The 26,508-nt window shown below is 42.5% G+C and overlaps 1 protein-coding gene, 1 long non-coding RNA gene and 1 pseudogene across 9 annotated transcripts in view; 2 read left to right on the top strand and 1 right to left on the bottom strand.

Annotated features, from left to right (window-relative positions):
• The first annotated feature begins 289 nt into the window (after nt 1-289).
• Nucleotides 290-26,508, top strand: part of LOC134734108 (uncharacterized) — a 26,636-nt gene continuing 417 nt past the window's right edge. The window contains exons 1-2 of the long non-coding RNA XR_010117481.1: nt 290-366; nt 24,460-24,601. This is a non-coding gene — a long non-coding RNA (uncharacterized lncRNA). The remainder of the gene's footprint in view (nt 367-24,459; nt 24,602-26,508) is intronic.
• Nucleotides 4,966-6,182, top strand: LOC134734628 (WD repeat-containing protein 82-like; annotated as a pseudogene).
• CDC7 (cell division cycle 7) overlaps nt 16,775-26,508 on the bottom strand; it is a 26,615-nt gene continuing 16,881 nt past the window's right edge. For 5 of the 8 annotated variants that reach the window (XM_063625503.1, XM_063625511.1, XM_063625506.1 and 2 more), the window contains 2 exons: nt 22,861-23,010; nt 16,775-18,808 (listed from right to left, as the gene is read on the bottom strand). In XM_063625503.1, the coding sequence (XP_063481573.1) occupies nt 18,414-18,808; nt 22,861-23,010 (545 nt within the window). In that variant the 3' untranslated portion in view covers nt 16,775-18,413. The remainder of the gene's footprint in view (nt 18,809-22,860; nt 23,011-26,508) is intronic. The other 3 variants (XM_063625509.1, XM_063625508.1, XM_063625510.1) reach the window with 1 other exon arrangement.

Here is a 26,508-nt window from a genome sequence, read left to right as displayed (position 1 = left end):
TCCTAGAGACTGTAAACAACTTGCCCTTGAGCAAACCTTTCAAAGGCAAACCACCCGATCCAGAGCCCACACCTGCAAATACCTTCTCTATTGGGCTGTCATACTTAGGACCATAATCCCCTGCCCTAATCACTCCAGGGCCAGTTACCAGACAACCAAGAGTAGTCCCTATGCCCCTGAACTAGCTGAAATTACTCAAACTAGTCAATCCTTAATCTGCTTAATGTGCCCTGCCCATTCTTTCCCATGGAAACCACCATAAAGGCTCTCGCTCATGTTTTCTCCTTTCCTTCTGCCTCCTGACAGACTCTGGTGCCTCCCTGAGTGGCCCCCTGTGGTGTGGCACGTCCGCTTCTCTTGGCATCTGTGAGTATAACTATCTTTTTGATAACAGTCATCTAGTCTGCTGGCCTTGCTGTACCTAAATAATAATAATAAAACCATTAACTATATTTTAAAATAAGAAACCCTATGCTCCAGAGGGGTTCCTTCTGCTCCCCAAACAGGTCCCTGCTTTCCTATGCCCATGTCTTTTCCTGTGCCTTTCCTCGTTCCCAGAATAAACTTTCTCTGCCACATCTACATCTTACAATTCTATCCATCTTTCAATATATTCTTGCTGGCATTGTCTTGAATCTCTGGTGATAATATAGACTTAAAGATGAGAGTGTGAGGTTCAGATTGGTTTGTGACTTAAACTATATCACACAGCAAGTTGATGGTGGCATCAGGCTCGAAGCCCAGCAGGCTTTCTTTGTGCCCCTTCCAATCATTCTATTGCCTCGGGTCAACTGAGTGTGTGCAACAGAAACGGATCTTAGTCAACTTGAGAACAAAAGGGATTTTCCAGAAAGACGCTGGGGCAGCTCAAAGGATTTAAGGAGGAGCAGAAAGACCAGATCTCAGGTGAAGTGGGAACAAGAGCAGCCCTAGTGATAAACCTTTGAATCTTCCCTCAGGATCCAAGTCTTTACTAGAACTCAGCTCAAACTCACTCCCTTAAGCTTTTAAATATCTGAAAGTGACAATTTGAGGGACCCATCCTGTTAGGTATATCCCCTGGATCAACCAGCTATGGTAGGATGTGTTTGGGAGACAAGGTAGGGTCTCAGAACACTGATGTGATCACTGGGGACCACTACTTTGTATTAAGAGTTTCCCGGCCGGGCGCGGTGGCTCACGCTTGTAATCCCAGCACTTTGGGAGGCCGAGGCGGGCGGATCACGAGGTCAGGAGATCGAGACCACGGTGAAACCCCATCTCTACTAAAAATACAAAAAAATTAGCCGGGCGTGGTGGCGGGCGCCTGTAGTCCCAGCTACTCGGAGAGGCTGAGGCAGGAGAATGGCGTGAACCCGGGAGGCGGAGCTTGCAGTGAGCCGAGATTGCACCACTGCACTCCAGCCTGGGCGACAGAGCGAGACTCCGTCTCAAAAAAAAAAACAAAAAAAAGGGTTTTGCAAAGAAAATGCAGCCATTGAGACCCGCCAATTTGAATCCCTTGCAGTCATCTTTCTAATATATTAAATCCTAAGTCCTTCTAAATAAAATGGAGCAGTGGAAGGGTTAGATAAAAAACAGCTCCAAAGCAAAGCAACTTTAATAGTTCAATAAATAGTCACTGAATGCTAACTCTGTGCATTCAAAGGACTTACGCTAGACACTGGGTGGGTAAAGGGATGAGGGTGGAATGAGAAAATCGGTAAGACCTGGCAGCTGCTCAAAGATAAGACAGGCATACAAATCATGACACTGAGAGGCAGGATAAAGGAAATGATGCTCCACAACAGACACAAAGTGCTATAAGGTTTTACAGCATGGAGAGATTCTCTAAAATTTATATCCAGAGGAAAACCAAAAAGCTAAAGTCCAGATTTTCCTTCTTATTGCAACTTCATCATATGCTGGAAAAACTATACATGACTTCACGTGCAAAGGAACACAGTGTTCTTATTTCCACCTACTGCAGTCCAGCTGCCAATTCAAATGTCTGCCACCTCTTAATTGTGCAATTAGGGAAGCATTAGGTTCAGTGGACTCATGTGCCACTGCTAAGCTCCTGCTTGGATGGATTGTATAAACATGGTATCTGGGAAGGAAAAAAGGAATTGCTAGAGGAGTCTTGCCTATGCTTCTGTGAAGATTTCAGATGCTGGTTCCATCAGGGAAAAACTTCTGAAAATCTGTGAGCATGGCAAAGAGAAAGTACTCTAGAATTCTTGCTGATAGGGTTAAGGATGGAGTTCTTGGGTGATAACATTGCTATGCAAGGAGAGTTTGCTGCAACATTTTATAACTCAAGAGCTGCTGGCCCAAGGCTATGCTATGCTGTTGCAACATATTTGGATCCATCTCACATTGTGGTGATGAGAGTGAGAAGAAGAATTTAAACATCTTAGTCTCACTTGGCTTATTAAAACAACTTTGGTTTATTGAGAGCACCAAGGTGCACCTCATGCCCTCTCAAGGTCAGGGAAGATGAGCTTAGGATATGATGTGGGGGTAGGGGAATGCACTGGCTTCTTCATTGACTACCCAGTGGTTACCAGAGGCACAGGAGGAGGCAGAGGCAAAAAGGCTGTAGAGAAAGGGAAGGCTGGAGAAGCAAGTGGGCAAGGAAATTAAGGAGGGAGGATGGTGTATGTTTGAGAGCAGAGCGAAAGGGAAAGGAAAGACCCTGGAGTTGTTTAACACTGTTTTCACTGTTGAAGTTGGGGAGAATTAGTAAAACAGAACCGGTCTCTTCTTTAGCAGTAGAGAGTGAGGAGAAAATCAGTTGAGTGAAGGAGAAAATGAGCCAGTTAGTTAATAATTCTGTAGGCCCACTAGGCATCAGGCACTGCTGCATTTTCTTCTTGAGAACTTAGGAACAGAGAAGCCTCCAGCATTTGTACCTGGAAAACTTACAAAGACATATCAGACATCTCCTTGTCTTTAATATATACTATAGGCTTGTCTAGAATTTAGAATTCTAGATTTTAGTTTTCTTTTAGCCCAGTGTTCAGTCTCCGCTGTTTGGTCAGAGGGCTTAGACCCCTTTTGTTTAGAGGTTGAACGTTCACATACACAGATGGGATGCCCTCAGCCTTAAGGCTGTAATCAATATCGGGAGAGTTGGGATGGGCAGCAGTGCACTTAGCTAGGGCCTCATAGTCACTAAAGGCAGGGCCTCAAATATAGACTTCTTTGTTTTCTTTTTTTTTTTTTTTTTTTTTTTTTTTTTGGAGACGGAGTCTCGCTCTGTCACCCAGGCTGGAGTGCGATGGCGCGATCTCCGCTCACTGCAATCTCCGCCTCCCGGGTTCACGCCATTCTCCTGCCTCAGCCTCTCCGAGTAGCTGGGACTACAGGCGCCCGCCACCACGCCCGGCTAATTTTTTGTATTTTTAATAGAGACGGGGTTTCACTGTGGTCTCGATCTCCTGACCTCGTGATCCGCCCGCCTCGGCCTCCCAAAGTGCTGGGATTACAAGCGTGAGCCACCGCGCCCGGCCAAGTCAAATATAGACTTCTAACATTTATCTCAAAATGAGGTTGTATTAAGTTGGACTATATGACATTATTGATTTTCTAGGTTAAAAAAATGATTGAATATCAACAGTTTCATATGGCTCAACTTAATACCTAAACTCATTGTAAATTATGTATGTGTTAAAGGTACTAATTTGTTTTTTTTTTTTTTTTTTTTTTTTGAGACGGAGTCTTTCTCTGTCACCCAGGCTGGAGTGCAGTGGCGCGATCTTGGCTCACTGCAAGCTCCGCCTCCCGGGTTCACGCCATTCTCCTGCCTCAGCCTCTCCGAGTAGCTGGGACTACAGGCGCCCACGACCACGCCCGGCTAATTTTTTTGTATTTTTAGTAGAGACGGGGTTTCACCGTGGTCTCGATCTCCTGACCTCGTGATCCGCCCGCCTCGGCCTCCCAAAATGCTGGGATTACAAGCGTGAGCCACCGTGCCCGGCCAGGTATTAATTTGTTAAATGAAAATATTTGAAAACTATCATTTTCAAAAATCTGCTTTGTCTTTTTTTTTTTTTTTTTGAGACGGAGTTTTGCTCATGTTGCTCAGGCTGGAGTGCAGTGGTGCGATCTCGGCTCACTGCAACCTCTGCCTTCCGATATCAAGTGATTCTCCTGCCTCACCTTCCCAAGTAGCTGGGATTACAGGCACCTGCCACCATGCCCAGTATTTATTTTTAGTAAAATTTAAAAATTTAGTAAATTTACTAAATTTAGTAAATTTTAAAAATTTAAAATTTTTGTATTTTTAGTAGAGATGGGGTTTCACCATATTGGCCAGGTTTTCTTAAACTCCTGACCTTGTGATCTGCCCACCTCGGCCTCCCAAAGTGCTGGGATTACAGGCATGAGCCACCGTGTCCGGCCTGTCATTTAAAAAAAAATAACAGAGCTGGGTATGGTGGCATGTACCTGTAATCCCAGGTACTAGGGAGGCTGAGGCAGGGGGATGAAAATATTTAAAAACGATCATTTTCAAAAACCTGCTTTGTCATTTAAAAAAAAATAACAGAGCTGGGCATAGTGGCACGTACCTGTAATCTCAGGTACTAGGGAGGCTGAGGAAGAGGGATCACCTGAGCCCAGGAGTTTGAGTCCAGCCTGGGCAACATAGCAAGACCCTGTCTCTAAAAAAAAATACTTTTTTAAAAAAAAGTTGGGACCCGCTCGGCTTCTGCCTGTCACCCCAAGATGGCAGACACAATGAGCTGGCGCTGCACTGGTTGCCCATGGGGTGGCTGTGAGGACGAACGGTTGGCAAGGCTCCACAGTCCAGGCGGAAGACTGTCGTCCAAGCAGGAGGAAGAGGAGGAGGTGGCCCAACTGTTGGCCAACTTCCCCCTAGCCGCCAGCGCGGTGCCCGCCTCGCCCAGGTTGGCCCTTAGGCAGCCTGCCTGCTCGTCGCCGCCTGGCCGAGCGCCGCCGCTGCCTTCCCCAGCCGCAGCCATGAAGCTGACCCACCGTGTGCTGCTGCGGAGCTTCTTTATCGTCAACGTGTTCTGCGAAAACTCGGACAAGATTAACTGCTTCGATTTCAGCCCTAACAGCGGGGTGATCACTTCGAGCAGCAACGATGACTCTATCATGCTCTATGACTGCCAGGAGGGCAAACCAAAACCCTGTTCAGTAAGAAACACGGTGTGGCCTCATCAGATACAGTCCTGTGGCAAACACAGTTGTTTACAGCTCTAACAAAATAGACGATACTATTCGTTATTTGTCCTTGCATGACAACAAATATATCAGATACTTTCCTGGACATAGCAAAAGGGTGGTGGTCTTGTCCATGTCACCTGTGGATGACACTTTCATTTCTGGGTCTCTTGAATAAGACCATTCGACTCTGGGATCTCTCGTCTCCCAACTGCCAGGGCCTCATGCATATAAAGGGGAAGCCAGTTTGTTCTTTTGATCCAGAAGGGTGAATTTTTGCTGCTGGTGTCAACTCTGAAATGGTCAAACTTTATGACCTTCGTTCTTTTGATAAGGGGCCATTTGCTACCTTTAAGATGCAGTATGATCAAACTTGTAAGTGGACAGCACTTAAAATCAGCAACGGTGGCAAGCTCATCCTCATTTCCACCAATGCCAGCTTCATTCGTCTCATTGGTGCATTCAAAGGAGTGGTGAGACACACATTTGGCAGTTATGCCAACAGCAAAGCTGTCACACTGGAGGCTTCATTTACTGCAGACTCTCAGTTTGTTATGATTGGTTCAGAGGATGGCAAGATCCATTTCTGGAATGGAGAGAGCGGTATAAAAGTAGCTGTGTTGGATGGTAGACACACAGGCCCAATTACCTGTTTGCAATTCAACCCCAAGTTTGTGACTTTTGCTAGTGGGTGTACCAACATGGCCTTCGGGTTGCCCACCATTGATGACTGACCCTGATGCTGCTTGGCTATTTCTGTACAGTGAGGGCTGCCAGCAGGAAGAAACTCAGAGGGGACTGAGATAATAGTGGGACTGGATCATTTGACTGTGCTGGAGAACATCCTTTTACATGGTCTTCCCATGGATGTGCTGTACATCTGCTCAAAAGAAAATAATTACTTTGCTGAGCATCTTCAAAAGGACTCTTGGTGCAACAGACTCAATTGGAACTCAGCTTTTCTAGCTGTCACTGCATCAAGCTCTGCTAGAGGAGTGACCAGACTCCTAATTTGGGTATAGTGGGGCTCTCAAGCATCTTCAATTTGAATATACATGCTGCTGAGGAGTCAGTGAACTCCTCAGTTCCTCACATCCCTTCTCCTACCCCCCTAAATGTATGGGAAGCCACAGTCCTGGTTTTGAAATGCTGCAGCAGCTCAGTGCCCCTCGCCCTCACCCTGCATGTCTTGTTACTGGGTCTCCCTGTGTACTTGTGGCATTATCCACAACCGTCATGTTTCTTAGGTGCCAAACGCTTACAGAAATGTTTTCTTATATCTTGGGGTTAGAGAAAGGGACAAATACAGAAGGACCTTGTTTGCAGGAAGCTGTGCAGTTAGTCACTGCAGTTAGTTGTGTGAGGCTAGGTGGTCGGGCAGGCCTCAGGCTATAAGTGTTGGGTGGGAAAAGGGCCTGAAAGGGAAGGAAGGGGGAGGGTAGCAGGTGAGTTCCTACGGCTGGAAGGTTTAGCAGCAGCCTGGTGCAGTGCCCTGTCATCAAGACAAACTCACGGTCCTCCTGGATGCCTACGAAGCTTGGTTTGTACAAAAGCAAGGTGGGAGTCTATTTTTGTACATGAGATACATCACACTTTGCTGTGGGCTAGTATTGTGAAGTGAGTCTGAGTTGTTTACACTGATGCCTTCCCTGCCTACCACAAATTGTGTACGTAGTCTTTAGATGATACCACCCCTTTCCCCAGCTCCCAACCAAGAGCTGGTTCTAGGCCTGTGTTATATGTTATATTTAGCCTTTTTGCATAGATCTTTGATTTCTGTTGTTTGTATTTTAGCACAGTGTATGCACCTTCATTTAAATACATCTGTGTGCATACAGATATGCATACATGTGTGTGCGTATGCATGTATTGCTCTCATCTGTAGTTTCTGAGAGTTCAGCTGAAGCAAATGCAGTCCCGCAGCCCAGGGGACAGACTGCATCCTTGCTAATAGTGTTTGCCACAAGTGTTAGTGAGTCTTCCCTATTAATGTTTTCATTTCGGAAGACCGAACGAAGCAAAGCTTATAGTGTTTGCTGTTTCCATGGCAGCTAAGTGAGGGTCTTGGGGTGACTCCCTGTGTTCCTCAAGCCGCACTTTGGGGTCCTCTCTGCAGTATTATCTCCCTTTTTGCTTGGTGGTACTCTGTGCCTGTGGTGTGTGTGATAGACACTCTTGCATGGCTTTTGTGTCTGGCTTGTGGCATTTGGGGATAGGGTGCTGGAGACAGAGCATTTTCAGTTTGTTTGAGGCCTCGTAGCCAACGATAGAGCACTCCCGTTTACCTGGTATGTCTTCTTGCTTGCTGCTTTTCCTCGCTTTCTCTTGGAAGAGGAAGGGACTCTGGTCAGGCCCAGGCTGAGTGAGATGAGCTGCAGCTGGCTGACGGCCCTCTTAGAGCAGAGAGAGTGGTATGTCATTTTACTAAGTTCCTAAACAAACATTTATGGAGGCAACACTCCTTGCAGATCCAGAAACTGAGGCACAGTAAGGTTGTGACTTGCTCAAGAATACGTAGCTGCTAGGGAGTAAATTAAGGCATCACAACTTCTGTTCAGAGGCAGGAATAGGCTGTGAATTGCTAGCGCTTTTTTTTTTTTTTAAAGCAATTACTTTTTGACTTGTTCCTTAAACTGAAAGTGCAAGAGGTGTATACCTTTCCCAAATGTAGACTAGAATCTGCAGGATGCCACCCACTGTATAGCTCTGCTTTCCTAGAGAGGGTGGACTTTTAGAAACCAAATGATCTTAATTGTTAGTACCCACCCCTGGCTTTTCAGGGTAGAAAGTTCATGATAGAAATAATTGTTAAGAGAGAGTGCTTGGAATCGTGGGTTAACAGGAAAGGCTATATAACTTCACATATCTGCAACCAGAGCAGTCACCAAGCATGACTTACCTAGCAGCAGGAAAATGATTTGTATTTGAGTTCCTGTGTGTCCCAAACTGAGGCACCATGTTCTTTGAAAACATGCCACCTCATGGCCTCTATTTTTGGGTCCTGCAGTTGCAAACCTGCCTCCTGAGTTAAGAAGGAAAGGGAAAAGATATAGCTGGAAGTGAGTGGAGATGATGTGGTGGGGGGATAAGGCAGAATAAGAGAAGAGATTCTGAGGGCTGGGGCTGCAAAGATTCTCTCAGCGGAGCCAGAGGTGCTCAAGCTCTCTTGGGGGTGGTTGGGGAGTGGGGCAGCGGCGTTTGCCATCCTCTTAGGAGTCACGGCCAAAACCACTGATGTGTATTTGATAGTGACACTGCACTGCTCAGCCAGAGGGGTACTTAAACAATTATTTCCAGTTGCAATTATAATTACTGCTTATTAAGGAAAATTTGGAAATTTTAGAAATAATCAGTTTGCCACCCAAATGCTACCACTGTTAATCTTCTGGTGTTAAATGTTCCCCTACACATTTCTGTGCATAGATTTTTAGTGTGTTTACATAGTCGTTATTCTACTGTCTATATAATTTTATGTCCCTTTTATGCTTAACATACAAACATTGTTTCCATGTTACAGTCTTAAACAGAAAACAAATATTGGGATCCAAAAAATGGAAGTGACCCTAGGCCCTTCTTGACTCTGAGAGACTCCGGCTGGAGCCATGTTCTACTTTTTTGCCGGGCCCTTCACAGAGGAGGCCTCATATATGAACATCATTTGCTACCTAAGACCCAAAGCAAAAATTAGCAGGGTGTGGTGGTGCGTGCCGTAACCCCAGCTACTTGGGAGGCTGAGGCAGGAGAATGGCTTGAACCTGCGAGGCGGAGGTTGCAGTGAGCCGAGATTGTGCCATTGCACTCCAGCCTGGGTGATAAGAGTGAAACTCTGTCTCAAACAAACAAACAAACAAACAAGAAGACTCAGAGCATATCTTGCGAAGTGTTCTTGTGTTCAAATCTGAGTATTTCTCTAACTGTTATATTTCAGCCCATTTCTTACAGCTGACTATCTAAATCCATATAGGTTATTCTGTTGCATATTTCTTTATTTTATTTTATTTTATTTTATTTATTTATTTTTTTGCACACAAAACAATAAACATTTTCTAAAAGTACATACAAACAAAAAGATGCATATCAAACATATTAGGAAGGTTGCACACGGGAAGATGGGGAATAGAAATGGGGGGTGGGAATTAAAGAAAATAAATGAGAGAGGGACTTTGTATGGATCAATGATAATAACTCAATCCTCTATTTGACAAAGGAGAAGGAAGAGGAAGAAAAAGAAAGTGGGATAAATGATCAGAAAGGGAGGAAAATAGAAAAAATTAGAGTATGACTCCAGGGTAGACCTGTTTTGTTGTCGCTGGGTTGGTTGGTTGGTTTGTCTGTTGTATTTTTCATATGTCTTGCCATGTTGGCCAGGCTGGTCTCGAACTCCTAGCCTCAAGTGATCAACCCGCCTTGGCCTCCCAGAGTACCGGGACTACAGGCGTGAGCCACCACATCCAGCCCCCACATTGCTTCTGGCCTCTGTGGTAGACCTCCCAGACGGGGCGGCCGGGCCGAGGCGCTCCTCACTTCCCAGATGGGGTGTCCGGGCAGAGGCGCTCCTCACTTCTTCCCAGACGGGGCGGCCGGGCAGAGGTGCTCCTCCCTTCCCAGACGGGGCGGCCGGGCAGAGGGGCTCCGCACATCCCAGACAATGGGCGGCCGGGCAGAGGCGCTCCTCACTTGTTCCCAGACGGGGCGGCCGGGCAGAGGCGCTCCTCCCTTCCCAGACGGGGCGGCCGGGCAGAGGGGCTCCGCACATCCCAGACGATGGGCGGCCGGGCAGAGGAGCTCCTCACTTCCCAGACGATGGGCGGCCGGGCAGAGGTGCTCCTCACTTCCCAGACGGGGCGGCCGGGCAGAGGCGCTCCTCACTTCTTCCCAGACGGGGCGGCCGAGCAGAGGCGCTCCTCACTTCTTCCCAGACGGGGCGGCCGGGCAGAGGCGCTCCTCACTTCTTCCCAGACGGGGCGGCCGGGCAGAGGCGCTCCTCACTTCTTCCCAGACGGGCGCGGCCGGGCAGAGGCGCTCCTCACTTCTTCCCAGACGGGGCGGCCGGGCAGAGGCGCTCCTCACTTCTTCCCAGACTGGCGCGGCCGGGCAGAGGTGCTCCTCACTTCCCAGGCAGGGCGGCCGGGCAGAGGCGCTCCTCACATCCCAGAGGATGGGCGGCCAGGCAGAGACGTTCCTCACTTCCTAGACGGGGTGGCGGCTGGGCAGAGGCGCTCCTCACCTCCCAGACAGGGCGGCCGGGCAGAGGAGCGCCTCACAACCCAGAGGATGGGTGGCCAGGCAGGGACGCTCCCCACCTCCCAGACGGGGTGGCAGCGGGGCAGAGGCTGCAATCCCAGCACCCTGGGAGGCCAAGGCAGGTGGCTGGGAAGCAGAGGCTGCAGTGAGCCAAGACCACGCCACCGCACTCCAGCCCGGGCAACACCGAGCACCGAGTGAGTGAGACTCCGTCTGCAGTCCCAGCACCTCTAGAGGCCGAGGCGGGCAGACCACTCGATGTCAGGAGCTGGAGACCAGCCTGGCCAACATGGCAAAACCGCGCCTCCAGCCAAAGGAGAAAAACCAGAGAGGGGTGTTGGCGCGCGCCGGCAATCCCAGGCAGCCCGCAGGCCGGGGCAGGAGAATCACGGGAGCCGGACGCAGGGAGTCTGCAGCGAGCCGAGTGTACTCCAGCCTGGGCCACAGAGGGAGAAAAGAAAGAAGCAAGCAAGCAAGATGGAAGGAAGGGAGGACGGAGGGAAGGAGGGAAGGAGGGAGGGAGGGAGGGAAGGAAGGAAGGAAGGTAGGTAGGTAGGTCGGTCTGTAGCATATTTTTATATCACTATATCTGTTTGGTCACCAGGTGGCTGCTCAAAAACACCTATTTTATCTCTTCAAACCTTCTGTGGCCTCCCAAATTCTTGCTCTGCAAGCCATGTTCAACTTCCTACAAAGTTTGACATTAATTCTAAATTCATTCATTGAAAATTCTGGTCAACATAAAACCCACTTAGTGGGCCAGGTGCAGTGGCTCGTGCCTGTAATCCCAGCACTTTGGAAGGCCGAGGCAGGCGGATCACCTGAGGTCAGAAGTTCGAGACCAGCCTGGCCAACATGGCAAAACCCTGTCTCTACTAAAAATACAAAAATTAGCTGGGCATGGTGTTGGGCACCTGTAATCCCAGCTACTCAGCAGGCTGAGGCAGGAAAATCGCTTGAACCTGGGAGGCAGAAGTTGCAGTGAGCCGAGATGGTGCGCCATTGCACTCCAGCCAGGGCGACAGAGTGAGACTCGTCTCGAAATGAAAACAAAAACAAAAACCTACTTAGTGTAACTGCTATCAAAAGCCCACCTGGTTGACTCTGAATATGGATGCTGTCATAGCAAAGGAAGCCTGGTATAGGTCCCTGCTACCATTTCTCCTCCTCAAAAAACAAAAAAATTTTGCTTCACTGTAGTTACTGTGTGCATGTATGTATAGTATATGTGTGCTCATTTTTCAACAAATATTGATTGAGGCCTGATTCTGTGCCAGGCACTGGAGATGCAATGGTGCATGAAATAGACCTGATTGTTGTTGTCCTGGTGCTCACAATCTAGTGGTGTTACAGAGGACAGATAATGTAGTGCTATAAGTGCCACAACAGGAATAACTGGAAGCTACAAAGTGTTGGGGGAGCAAAGGCATTTTTTACCATAAGGTTGAATGTCTACTTGTCCCAAGCACTATTCTACATGTCAGAAAAAGAGACACTAAGTAAGAGTAAACTGGGATGCCTGTGTGAGGAGGCAACATTTGAGCAGGGTACTACTATATGATGAGCAGGGTACTATACAATGAGCAGGATGGGGTGGAGGAAGGATATGGTATCCTGAACTCAGAATGAGAGGTAAAATAAGTCTTCCTAATGGCAGTGATGCTGAACTGAGACCTGAAAGATGAAGAGGAGTTAGCGAGGTGAAGGAAGCTGGGGTTTGGTGGAGAAGAGCTCCAGGCAGCGGAAACAGGAAATGCAAAAGCCCAGAAGAGAAGGAATAGAAAATACAAGAAATTTGTGACTAGAAAAGATGAGGGAGGTAATAGGTTATTACTAGCTCTCCCTTTGTCTGGTAAAATTGTTTTACTTATATAAGAGCCAGTTTATTTTGTATACCTTGTTTTCTCTTTTAGTAGCCTTACTGATACACAAGTCCAAACGTGTTTGGGCAGCCTCCTCACAGAACATGGCCAAAGGAACTCCTGCCATCTAATGGACAGAGAGATCATGATTTGCAGAAAATTAGCATTACTACAGTGTTAGGCTCACAGTATCTCAAATGACAGCAATTTTCCACTCAATGGTTTAAAAGCCCTTATGTACTAAAACAGGTTAAGGAAGAAATATGTAAGAATATTCTCAGACAATGCTCCCCTGTATGGGGAGATGAAACCAGGGAAAGAAAGGAAGGAGGGAAGTTTAACAATTAGGTACTTGTGTCAGCATTGTACTTAGTGAGCATACTCTCATTCCTCCAGTCAATGAGGTAGGCAACATAAACCCCATTTCCAGATGAGGAAACTGCAACTCACAATACAGGGAAAAGCTGGCCTTGGCTGTCTCCTTTATGTTATGCTGCCTCCCATCAGGATTTATTTCTAAATCAACAAATGGTAAGGAGGCATTAAAATGTTGCCCAGTTGTGACATCCATACATTTACATTTAAGACCTCAGTGAAAGTGCTTAAGATCCCATTTAGTTCTCAGAAGACACTGGAAGAATCTGTATTTCACTAAATAATATACACATCAGCTGGTGCCCAAAGCAGAGAGAACCTCCGATACCACATATATTAGAACGGACATATTTTCCAAGCTAAAAAACTGGAATGCCTTTCTAACAATTTCATACTACTTCTAGTTGAGAGACATTCTTAAAAATGCAATTTGGATGCAGAAACATTGGCATTCTCAGAACACATCGAGTTTTTGGAATTGAAGCTGTCTCAGAAAAATCCAGATGAATAGGGTTCCACATGTATGAAGATGAATTGCATTAGCAAAGCATAATCAAATGTGTATATTATGCTTTCCCATAGTATTTTATACATACAAGACCTTAAAACAAATTGATTTTTTAAATTGTTATGGTGCTTGGTACACAGGAGCTAAAAACATTAATAGAGAATTGTAAAATTTTTGCTTACCCACCTCTTATACAAGGTTGTAAAAAGTTGTTAAGAGATTAAATGTCCACCAGCTGTTCTGTCTTCACTGAGGTCAAAGCGATGGGAATGGAGCACCAGCAAATTGGAGTGGAGACAAATTAGAACTAAGATGGATAGGATGGGAGTTGCGGGGCTGAGGATGAGAGTTGCGGGGCTGAGGATGGGAGTTGCGGGGCTGAGAAGCCTTAGGACAGATGACCAAGGGAAAAACAGTATAATCCTTTAGAAGTTTTAAGAATGACAGGAGCTGTCCTTAGAATGGGATTATCCTGGTGGAGCTTGGAAAACCCCATGGTGTCAGATTCCTGGTCAACTCCCAAGTTTTGACTGAGGACCCGAGTTTCTAAATGCAGCAATGGAAAATGTGGGGGAATATATAATACAGTCTCTACTTTTAAGAAGCTTATAAACTGTGTATAGGGAATCAAGGAAATGATCACTTGGACTGATTAGTGAAGGCTTTGTAGAGGGAAGTGGGATTTCTGCTGGCCTAATAATGAATACATTTGGGATATACAGATTAGAGGGAAAGGCATTCCAGGTAATGGCAACTACAAAATCCAAAGGCCCCTTTGGGGCCACTCTGAATCTAAAGCATGGCATTAGAATCTTGGCTTCATTTAAATTACATTTTATGGGGAAGTTGGGTGGTCTACTGTTAAGAGATTATGTAAGAGGAATGAGGCATTTCATTTTTCTTACCATTTGGTGTCACTCTCAATCAAATAAATTGTACTAAACTTAGGAAAATAGGCACCCTTGTTAAAAGAAGTTTTGACTTTTGTCAAGAAAGCAAATTAATTTTTTTAAACATAACAGTGATAGTGAGGTTCCTTTTTATGAGGAGTACACATGTGGTATGACTATTTACCTATGGAATTTCAAAATAAAAAATTAAAATGACAGAAAGGACACTCACAGAACACCAGGCATTCATTTCACAAACTGCGGGGGGGGGGGGGGGGGCGCGGGGAGTGTATTTTAAAGACACATTGTTAATACTTGCCTAAAGATTACTCTTACACATACACAGTGTGACTGTTTTTTGTAAATCAGAGCTTTGCGTATAGACAGACAATGGCAACACGCCAGAAGAAATAAATTTCTACCGGGTAAAAAAGCATGAAGATGAGTGTCTGGAGAGATTTGGAGGTGGCTGGGTTCCCCTGGCCCTGCTCCTTTTTCTTAAGGACAGGGCTAAAATAACAATGTGAGGCTACAGATCATCTGTTTCTTATTTACTTTCTTGGTCTTGTCCTAGCTAAAGTCATTTCTAGATCATGTGCTAGTCTTCAGAGAAGCTATGGAAGGAATTTACACAAAGGGCAAATACATAATTGAATACATGTATAAAAACACATCAATAGAATGTGGATAAAGAACATAGGCAAAAATTCTGATTAGAAGGAAATCAATGGATCTTTCATTTTCTGATTTGTACTACTCACTCCACAGCTGACAGTGTTCAATTTCTTCAGGATATCTATCAGAAGCCCATTCCTTGATCCATCTTCTTGGTTACCTGCTGGAGTAACACTGGCATTCTCTAAATCTAGAACTAGAGATGTATCTATAAAGTATTTATTCCCTATTTTCCTTCATATGTTAAGTTTTCTAGTGCTAAGCCTGTTATTTTCCTTAAAGAATTGCTTCAGTAGGGTCCAAGATGGAATCAGCTAATGGCTAACACATGATGTGTTAAATTCAGAAGAGTAATTTTGCACATGGTTTATGCTTAAATAGAAATTCTAAACCATTTACATCTGTTTTCTGGTCATCGTTCTTGCTTTATAAAAGCTATGCGTATGCTCTCCAAATAAGTTTTTATTTTGCTCATTTTGAACTCTTCCATATATTAATTTTTTAAAGCACTCAAAACAGAGATGGAGAACAATTGTGTCCTTTTAGTTCATTGTCTTCTACAGAGGAAAAAATCAGGTCAGATTAAACTCTTGAACTGTTGCAATTCCTTTTGTTTTCCAAACTTCAGTTTTTTAATTTTCTCTTTTAATTTGCAATCACTTTCCTAAGATCACGCCTTTTTACTTTAGATAGCTAAAACATCGTTTACTAAATATTTGCCTTAGCACTGACCTTTGTGGTTAATTTGTTGAAAACTGTGCTGTAACTTGACACAGTATTAACTACTTCTGATTACTTATCTGGTACACGTTGGTAATATCTACCTTTCAAGAAAGGAAGACAGTTCGGACACATAATTTGACAAAATTAGGAAACAGCAACATCAGTTCTTCGAATATAGGAAAAAATCTGAACAGAGTTGACATTTCTGTCTGGTGTTAGTGTTCTTTAAAGACCACAGACAACAAATCTAGGCGGAAACAATACATCTGCAGATACTGGCAGACAGCATTACCCGCCAAATTTGGCCAGTTTGTTAAGATAAATAGCTTTTCAGTGACGTGCAGGGCTGAAATTACATAAACAACAGAAATTACTAAGACTTAAGCCTACGAGTTTTGTGGGTTTCAAGATTTTATGCAATCAATATTCTGACATCTGTAACACCATTTTGTCCCTAAAATGCTGATGCCAGGAACAGTAAGATATTAACGTTTTACTTGATGACTTGTTCATTATCTTGAAATAAACTGTGATTCTTTGGAATAACCATTATTGAGCCACATATTTAGGTCATTAAGACAACTATAATCATCTCCTTATAAGGAAGTTTCATTAAAAATGCCAGAGAGCTCAGCCTGTTTCAAAAACCAATACTTGTAGCTTGTTATATTAATAGTTCTAAATGTCTAAGGCTTTTTAAATGAAAATACCCTTTACAATTTTATCGAGCCTGAGCACTAGGAATTTTTAAAAACTGACAGTGAAAAATAGCTGATTAGAGGAAATGGCATTAACTAGTTACCTTCTTAGTCTATCCTTAGAAATGACTATTCTGCCTAATTCAAATATTTTAGAGACATTTCTCATTATTTAAAATGGTCTTCAGAAGGCTTAAAACCTAAAGAATATGCATATAGAAGCTCCCTGCCAATTCTGATTTAGCACATTGGGAATATTTGTCCAAAATTGAGGCAATATTCTTCAGTGGGACTGAAATTCCCTGAGAACTAATTTGTAACACTGGGTACCTTTAAAAACACTAGCTCCCTTTTACTTACCCCTCAGTATCAACCAAGTTCTTTGCCATTAATGGAAAGTTAAAACAGCAGCCCTGAATTTTAAACTTTCTTAAGAGAATGTCTCCCTATCTACCCTTTTGGTAAATTTTTCTTCCTCTTTAATTTCTGAATATATGTTAACATGACTGTTTCATTAACATACTACCTATTTGCTGAAGGAATATCACCATTCACCCATCTCAAAAGAAAAATATTCCCAGTGGTCAATTAAAAAAAAAAGCTATTTTTCAAATGAGTAGTCTGACATAAAAAATATAAAAGGATCACTTTATTAAATATACAAATTCAAGAGCATTCAATTTTTTTTTTAAGATTATGGTATAAGACGGAGCAGATCAATGGTAATGGTTTATATAGATACATCCTATCCTTACCAAACAGATTAGGTAGATATACTGACCTATCAATGCTCAAAATAACAAAATGAATGTATGTCCCTAAACTATTTCTGTATTCTATGACTACTAAATGGGAAATCTGTCAGCTGACCCACCCACTAGACTTCTTCCCATAGGAAGTTTGATATGCTGTCATTGATATATATCATTTCTGAATATAAACCTCTATCTTGGGTCCTTTTCTCTTTGCCTACTTCACTATCTTCCCAACCCACCTAAGACTTAGTCAAAACAGGATACAGTGATCTGGATGGCTCTACGCAGAGGAAAAATCTCCAATAATACTGTCAATTCTGTATTCACTTTTCCTTTCAGCAGCTACCTAATTATATCTAAGATGGTGTGAAAAAATATACAACTCAAAAAAGAAAAGCATTTGGACTATCAATCTTTACCTTGGTCCTGCAGCTTCCCTTTATCAACCAGTGTATGTATTATTTTAAATTCCCAACTGTAAACACATGCAGTATTTAATAAAACATCCAGAAACTCTGTGGTCAGCACCATGTAATTTCCAAGGAGAATGTTTTAGGTAGGGGCAGAGAAGGAAGAAAATCGAGAAGCCATTAAGAAAAAATGGCAATTCACACTAAAATGTTTTCATGAAGTGTTTTTTAAAAATGGATAAATTCGCCAGGCGCGGTGGCTCACGCCTGTAATCCCAGCACTTTGGGAGGCCGAGGCGGGCGGATCACGAGGTCAAGAGATCGAGACCATCCTGGCTAACAGGTGAAACCCCGTCTCTACTAAAAATACAGAAAAATTAGCCAGGCGTAGTGGCGGGCGCCTGTAGTCCCAGCTACTTGGGAGGCTGAGGCAGGAGAATGGCGTGAACCTGGGAGGCGGAGCTTGCAGTGAGCCGAGATTGCGCCACTGCACTCCAGCCTGGGCGACAGAGCGAGACTCCGTCTCAAAAAAAAAAAAAAAAAAAAAAGGATAAATTCAATTTTAAGTGATACTTTGCCCCATGACCATTTCCTCATTTTAGTGTTCATGAAAGGCCTAATATGTACCTCTAGAAGAGGAAATTATCTTCTTTACTTACAAAATTGTTAGAGCACCAGCACCAGGTTGAGTTTCCCCAAACTATACCTAGCTCATAACTCTAAAAGAATCTACAAATTAAGTCTTTTGATTCATTTAATCCTCATCACATCCGTTAATTTTAATTAATTAAAACTAAAACTGCTCCTTTTTCTGCATATGTCAGTGAAAGGTAATTAGGGAAACTAAAAATCTGACCTAATAGGAACCCACCTAAAATCTACTTAGGTAGCTTTAACTCAAAGATCATGTTGTTAGTCCCAAGAACTATGCCAGGCATTTTAAGTATTCTTAATCTACATTTTAGAATGTGCCACGAAACGCTAAAATGTTAAAATAAATTATTAATCCTGCTCTGGTCTCTAAACAAGAACTTATGGCTATTACAAAGTATTCTTTTTTATTCTACCTCATAACAGTAAACATTAAATGAAGACCCATTATCACAAGCTCATATCTTTAAAAAATGGATGCAACAAAGCTTCTTCTGCTGTTATTCTTGAAGCTGGATTTAGATCTAGAAGTTTATCAAGCAGGTCATAAGCTTCATTGGGTACCTCATTCCAGCCTTCTAAATTGGTATTATACTCAGCAAAACAATGCTCACAGCTATTACTATCCCCCTTTTTAAATGAATTCCCTGAGTATTGTCCTGGCGGTGTTTGTATGAGGCAAGAAGCTTTATGGTCAGTCTTCTCTGAAATAGTTGGTTGATGAGAAGCATGCCCTTGTACATCACTTGTTAACTTGGGAGTGTTAGAATCCATACCCCTGAGTCTCTCACAAAGTTTTCTCAAGTCTTGTGCTGGAACTTCTTTGCTACATAATATTGATTTCCCTAAAAGCAAAAGAAGAAAAAACAACAACAGAAAAAAACATTTTATTATTTGAATATATCAGAAGCCTCTCTCATGAGAAACATGAAAGTTCAAACATATGCTTTATAGACATGGACACACACACACAGTATGAGATAGAGCACCACACGCTATATTTAAGTTGTATTTGAATTGCATAGTGGGAGATGAAGTGGGAGATAGTAAGTAGAAAGCAGTGACTTACTAAGCTATGCCAGGCACTCACTTGACTCTGCCAATTTCTCAAGCTTCATCTTACCCTTCTATAATCTTTAACTAGCTGCAGCTCCCATGCCCCCACTCTACTTCCTTTCCATGCTTCTGTGTCTTTGACTACATGACTCCTGTCTTTGCCTAGGATGCCGTGCACCCCTTGTGTGCCCAGGACACTCTCACTGACATCACCACTCAGATCAAGAATCACCTCTGAGGCTTGACACCCTCTGAGAGAATTGATCAATTTCAGCTTCTATTGTATCTTGAGAGGAGTTCTATTATTACTTTTGCTATCCTATATATGTCTGTCCCACCTAGTAGACTGTGAGCTCTTTGAAGGTAGGAAGTGTCTTATTTATCTTTGAACCCCTCAAACCCAGCCTATGCCTGGTACATATTAGGTAGTCAATGTCTGTTGGACTAGACAAAAAGGCATTATTCTTTTCAACAACTCTGTTCAAATGACACATACATCCTTAGAGATGCTGTTCTTGACCAACCTATCCTAAATGAGCCTCTTCCCTCCCCTTTTCCTTTTATCTCAGTACCACTCATTTCTCATAGTATTTATTTATGTTCTCTCCCTCACTAGAATTTAAGCTCTGTGAAAGCAGAGACTCGCAATAGTACTTGGCACACATAAAGCCCCAATGTTTCTGAATGAACAAATAAACTAGATCTGTTTTTAAAAATATAAATGTCTTTGAAATAACTTCCTGATGGGTTTATTATCAGATGTGCAAAAAAATGTTAATCACACAAATGGCAATCATATATTATTTTTGCCTTGCATTTCCTTATTAAATAGAAATGTACTAAATGTATGAAACAACAAGTACCACAACATTTAGATGCCTTTCTGAGAATGTAGATTGTCAACAAAGTCATTAATCTGGCTGTGGATGATAAAAAGTTACCTTTACATATTCTGAACTAACTACTGGACTGGTGTACTAAGCTAGGGAAAAAAACGGGGGAGGGAAAGGGAGGAAACAAACAATTACCAAAAACCAAATTCTTTGAGAATACAATATGCCAATCCTTTTTTACTTTTAAACTGATTCTATCATTCCTATTCTCTCTAGAAAATTATAGCCAGAGGGGAATACTCATATAGTTTTATTCCTTTATTAGCTTGTTCTGAAGTCATAAAATAACTAATAGTATATGTTATAGCATGTCCCCAAGTTATACAATATGCTTTTTTTTATATGACCAAAAAGAGGGTTCATTTACTATATTCAGGAAAAATAACTTCAAGTAACAAAATCAGTCAACATATTTTGTTACAGACTACTATGTGTCAGGAATTTGTTTCAGCTCAAGACTTTTCTTTTTAATTTATTCAACACAATTCACTGAATACTTAATGACAACCCACAATGGAGCCAGGTTTAAGGGTTGAGGACAGATAAGAGAAGTAAAGGTGCTCTCACTGCTAATCTCAGCCAAGTCATTTCTTTAGGTTACAAAGGGGAATGCAGTTGTGTTTGTTGAAATTTTGAGACTTTTATACTCAGTCTAAAGTTATAGTAAGATCAGACTAAAATAACTACAGATGTCATACTAATACAACTGAGACAAGTCCTATGGCATTATTTTTATTATTTGTTTTTTTGAGACAGTCTTGCTCTGTCATCAGGCTGGAGTGCGGTGGTGCAATCTTGGCTCACTGCAACCTCCATCTCCCAGGTTCAACTGGTTCTCCTGCCTCAGCCTCGCGAGTAGCTGGGACTACAAGTGCATGCTACCATGCCCAGCTAATTTTTGTGTTTTTAGTAGAGATGGGGTTTCACGTTGGCCAGGATGGTCTCCATCTCCTGACCTCATGATCTGCCCACCTAAGCCTCTCAAAGTGCTGAGATTACAGGTGTGAGCCACTATGCCTGGCCCTATTTTTTTTTTAAATATGAGAAGTATTACAATGATAAATCTCTAAAAGCTCTTGCTTGCTATCATGGCACTTGATCTGGAGTATTTTTGTGTCAGATGTTGTATTCCCATTGTTGGCCCTGATTATAACTTGGATTACCAATGGGGGAGATTCAAGCTCTTCAATAAAATATTTTGGTGTTGGCTGATAAACTTCATGTTCATAAACCTCTCACGAAGTTATTCAATAGTAGATGGAAGTTTTCTCAGTTGAGAATAAACATACTTGTTTTTTTTTTTTTTTTTTTTGAGACGGAGTCTCGCTCTGTCGCCCAGGCTGGAGTGCAGTGGCGCAATATCTCGGCTCACTGCAAGCTCCGCCTCCCGGGTTCACACCATTCTCCTGCCTCAGCCTCTCCAAGTAGCTGGGACTACAGGCGCCCGCCACCTCGCCCGGCTAATTTTTTTTGTATTTTTTTTAGTAAAGACGGGGTTTCACCGTGGTCTCGACCTCCTGACCTCATGATCCACCCACCTCGGCCTCCCAAAGTGCTGGGATTACAAGTGTGAGCCACCGCGCCCGGCCAAACATACTTGTTATATTTATTATTATGTAAGAATGCCATTTCTAAGATATCAATCTTGCTTTCCACTCATGGTCACTTTTTTTCCCTTGTATGTATTATTTCATCCTATTATTTTCAAATAAAATTTTCTTACAATAAGTACAAGATAGTTACAAATCGTGGACTGACTTTGCTGTAGAAACATATTTTGGCAAGCCTCTATTAAGATGAGGCTTTCTTTACAACCGCCACTAAGTTTTTCTTGTAGATTAGACTATAGCACTAGTGCATAAGCAAGGGCAGTAATTTTTGCAGTGGTTCTTAAACACCCATAGTTTCTTAGTCAGAATCACTTGTTTTTTCAAACTAACAAGGCTGGAGCCTTCCTAAGTATCTTGTTTTTCTGAATCATATTTTCCAAGAATAGGCTGAGTGGGCAGGCATATGTATTTCTTAAATATTCTCAGATAATTCTGACATGCAACTCTGGTTAAGACCCACTGATTCTGGGGTTGAGCACAAGGCAGCCCAGCTACTCTTGAGGTAGGCTGGCTGAAACTTTGTCTCCTGGGCTGTTCTGTATTGTATGGTAGTAAGCTGACTCAATCCCACTTATTCCTTGGAAAGTTTAAGTATAACTGAGCTTGGAAAATAAACATTAAATGGGCACTTGAGTTCACATTGTTGGCCAGAGCAAGGCTGAGATAATTCTCATGTGCCCTATGAAGTACACTGCACATCCCAGTCTTGAAGAACTTGCATGGCTAAGGAGATGACATCCAAGTCCAATATATGCTTACAATAATATCCCATCAGTTAAGGCCTTCTATGCATTCTGCTTCTCTGCTACCGTAAACCTACACAACCTGACAACACACATTTCTATTCTCTTCCCTAGTCCTTATTACACTGTATTAATAATTAACTGTTTACTTGTTAGTATAGTCTAAGATCATTTAAAGCAAGGACACTCTAAGTACCAAGACATAGTGCATCTGATGTTTAAAATACAATAAAAAAGTGAAACATATTAAAAAGTAAAACATACCTTTAATAAAAGGTAAATTTATGTAATAAAAGTCAAACCATAACTAAAAGGAGTTAAGATTTTACTCCTTATTCTTATAAAATTATAAAGGTAAACTTTAAATACTGCAACAGTGTATTACTTTGTGCTTAATAAGATTAAATGATTATATGTATAGAGGAGAGGTGATAAATTTATTTTCAAGCAACTGAAGAATTTTCTACTTAATATTAGAGAACTTTATCAAGACTGAATGTTTATTTGTAAAGAAAATTTCATAATAATTTATTAAGTGATTTGTAGGAGATAATCAAAGGCATTTTGTTTTGTTCTATAATACAAAACTGCTTACCAAAAGTTTTAGCAGCTTGGATAGTTTCTCTGGATCCCCTAATTGTCATAATTTGGGCCAAAGCAGTTAAATCATCACTTGCTTTATAAAATGGATATCGTCCACTAAGCAAAGAAAGAAATATGACACCTGCAGACCACATGTCAATTGCTGCAACAGAAGACAAATTTTAAAAATAAATTTCAAGTCTATAATTTTATCATTTAAATCAATAGTCCTCAACATTTATTATGCATTAGAATCACCTTGGGAGCCTTAAAAATTTCAGATGCCCAGACCCAAAGATTTTGATTGAACAGTTCTGAAGTAGGGCTCAGGCATCAATGGTTTAAAAAAGTTCCTCAGGTGATTTTAATGTACAACCAGGACTGAGAATCCTCACTGCAAAATATGTTTTCTTTCTTGAGCAACGTGTTGGTAAATTTAAAAGGATATTTAATCACTAGGAAACACTAAGTAAATGCACATTTTATAGGATCAAAAGGAATCCAAAAATAGCTATGTGGGAAAAAATCTGAATGATCCTTGAGAATTACATACACATACTGGTCAAAGTGCTTTCATTTTAGTGAAAAGTAATGAACATTAGAAACTCTTCTTCAGCTGACACTAGCACCAACTACTGCTATAGAAACTTCTAAAAAATTACTTTATTTTTATTTTTTTGTGACGGTGAAGACTTTAATTTTTCTGAGTACACAGTAGGTGTATATATTGATGGGGTACATAAGATGTTTTGATACAGGCATGCAATGTGTAATAATCACATCCTGGAAAATAGGGTATCCATTCCCTCAAGCATTTATCCTTTGTGTTACAAACAATCCAATTATGTTCTTTTCTTTCTCTTTTTTTTTTTTTTTGAGACAAGGTCTCCCTCTGTGGCCCAGGCTAGAGTGCAGTGGCACAGTCTCAGCTCACTGCAATCTCTGCCTCCCAGGTTCAAGCAATTCTCATGCTTCAGCCTCTTGAGTAGCTGGGATTTCAGGCATGCCACCATGCCCAGTTTTGTTTTGTTTTTTTTGTATTTTTAGTAGAGACGAGGTTTTGCCACATTGGCCAGGCTGGTCTCAAGCTCCTGGGCTCAAGTGATCTGCCTGCCTCAGCCCCTCAAAGTACTTTTTTAGTTATTTTAAAATGTACAATTAAATTATTGACTATAATCCCCCTGCTGTGCTATCAAATACTAGGTCTTAATTCATTCTTTTTTTTTTCGAGATGGGGTCTGGCTCTGTTACCAGGCTAGAGTGTGGTAGTGTGATCTCAGCTCACTGCAACCTCCGCCTCCCAGGCTCAAGTGATCCTCCCACCTCAGCTTCCTGAGTAGCTGGGACCACAGATGCACACTACCATATCCAGCTACATTTTTGTATTTTCGGTAGAAATAGGTTTCTACCATGTTGCTCAAGCTGGTCTCGAGCTCCTGAGCTCAAGCAATCCACCTGCCTTGGCCTCCCAAAGTGCTGGATAATTCATTCTTTATAACTATTTTTTGTACCCATTAGCTGTCCCCATGTCCCCCACACCCTCCCACCACCCTTCTCAGCCTCTGGTAACCATCTTTCCACTCTATATGGGTTCAATTGTTTTAATTTTTAGATCCCACAAATAAGTGAGAACATGCAATGCTTGTCTTTCGGTGCCTGGCTTATTTCACTTGACATAATGATCTCCAGTTCCATCCATGTTATCGCAAATGACAAGATCTTCTTTTTCATGGCTGAATAGTACTCCATTGTGTGTAAGTACCACATTTTCTTTATCCATTCATCTGCTGATGGACACTTAGGTTGCTTCCAAATTTTGGCTATTATGAATAGTGCTTCAACAAACATGGGAGTGCAGATACCTCTTCGGTACATTGATTTCCTTTCTTTTGGGTATATACCCAGCAGTGGGATTGTTGGATCATGTAGTAGCTCTATTTTTAGTTTTTTGAGGAACGTCCAAATTGTTTTCCATAGTGGTTGTACTAATTTACATTCCCACTATAGAAACTTTAATCTTCTGAATTCTGGTAGTTACAGATTACGACTAGCTCAACTTGATGTTAAAAAGCTCTTTTTTTTTTTCTTAAAGTGACATCTCTCTTAATTGTTGACCTCCTAGTATCACCAGGTTATTTGCTCTCTGCTCTCTGTTCCTTGGGCTACTGTATCACCTTTTTTTTGTTTTTTGTTTTGTTTTTGTTTTTGTTTTTTTGAGACTGAGTCTCACTCTGTTGCTCAGGCTGGAGTGCAATGGTGTGATCTTGGCTCACTGTAACCTCTGCCTCCCGGGTTCAATTCTCCTGCCTCAGCCTCCCCAGTAGCTGGAACTACAGGTGCGTGCCACCACGCCCAGCTAATTTTTTGTACTTTTTAGTAGAGATGGGATTTCACCATACTGGCCAGGCTGATCTCGAACTCCTGACCTAGCAATCCGCCTGCCTTGGCCTCCCAAAGTGCTGGTATTACAGGCATAAGCCACTGTGCCCGGCCCCACTTGCCTTTCTTAGCTCCTTTGGTACCTCTGCCTGCTCCTTCAATGTTTTCTCCAAGCCTTAAGTGCTGACGGATGTTCCTCAGAGTTTTAACTTCTCCCTCTGTATACTCTCCCTGATTGGTCCATCCACTTCATGGCTTCAACTGTCATTTATATAATGATGACATTCAACTGTATTTCTAGCCCAGCTCCTTCGCTGAGCATCAGACTTAACTTTGATTCTGTTGGACATCTCTATTTGGATGTCCCACAAATACCTCAAACCAATTATACCCCAAACTAACCTTACCTTCCCCTATAAACCAATTACTTCTCCTTTACTCTCCACCTTGGTTACTGGTACACATCCAAGTCTCCCAAGCTAGGAATCTGGTAAACATCCTGAATGCCTTTTTCCCTCACCATACCACACCCTAATTCTACATCCAATTATCCACCAAGTTCTGCCTTTCTAACCCTTCACTTTTCTTTTCATTCCTATTACCAATACCCTCATTCACATTTTCATCCTCTCACCTGGACAAATGCATGCCACCACTCTCCAAAAGCTAATCTGTTTGCACGCCTGCCAGAATGATCCATCTAGAATATACCATTGTCACTTCTTTCACTTAACTTTCCAGTATCTACAGTATATAGTCCAAACTGTAACAACTGTGGTCTGACCTTGTCTACCTCGTTCCAGGCTTATTTCTCACCATTCCTCAACTTGCATCTTAATATTCTAGCAAAATTGGACTTTTGAGATGAAGTCTTGCTCTGTCGCCCAGGTTGGAGTGCAATGGTGCGATCTTGGCTCACTGCAACTTCCGCCTCCTGGGTTCAAGTGATTCTCTTGCCTCAGCCTCCTAAGTAGCTGGGATTACAGGCGCACAGCACCACACACAGCTGATTTTTGTATTTTTAGTAGAGATGGGGTTTCACCATATTGGTCAGGCTGGTTTCAAACTCCTGATCTCAGGTGATCCACCCATCTCAGCCTCCGAAAGTGCTGGGATTACAGGCATGAGCCACCGCGTCCGGCCAAAATGAAACTTTTTTAGTTTCCTGTATGCTGTTTCTTGAGTTCCTTGGCTCATGCCTCTATGCTAACCTCTCAGCCCAATTTACATTCTAAGAGGTCATTTCTTCATGAATTGCCTTTCATAATCTCTTTGGGTTAGG

The sequence above is a fragment of the Symphalangus syndactylus genome, chromosome 12 (assembly GCF_028878055.3).
Source record: "Symphalangus syndactylus isolate Jambi chromosome 12, NHGRI_mSymSyn1-v2.1_pri, whole genome shotgun sequence".
In the NCBI taxonomy this organism is placed as follows: Eukaryota; Metazoa; Chordata; class Mammalia; order Primates; family Hylobatidae; genus Symphalangus; species Symphalangus syndactylus.
The sequence above is the reverse complement of the archived record's forward strand: the minus strand, read 5'-3'. Positions and strand labels throughout refer to the sequence as shown.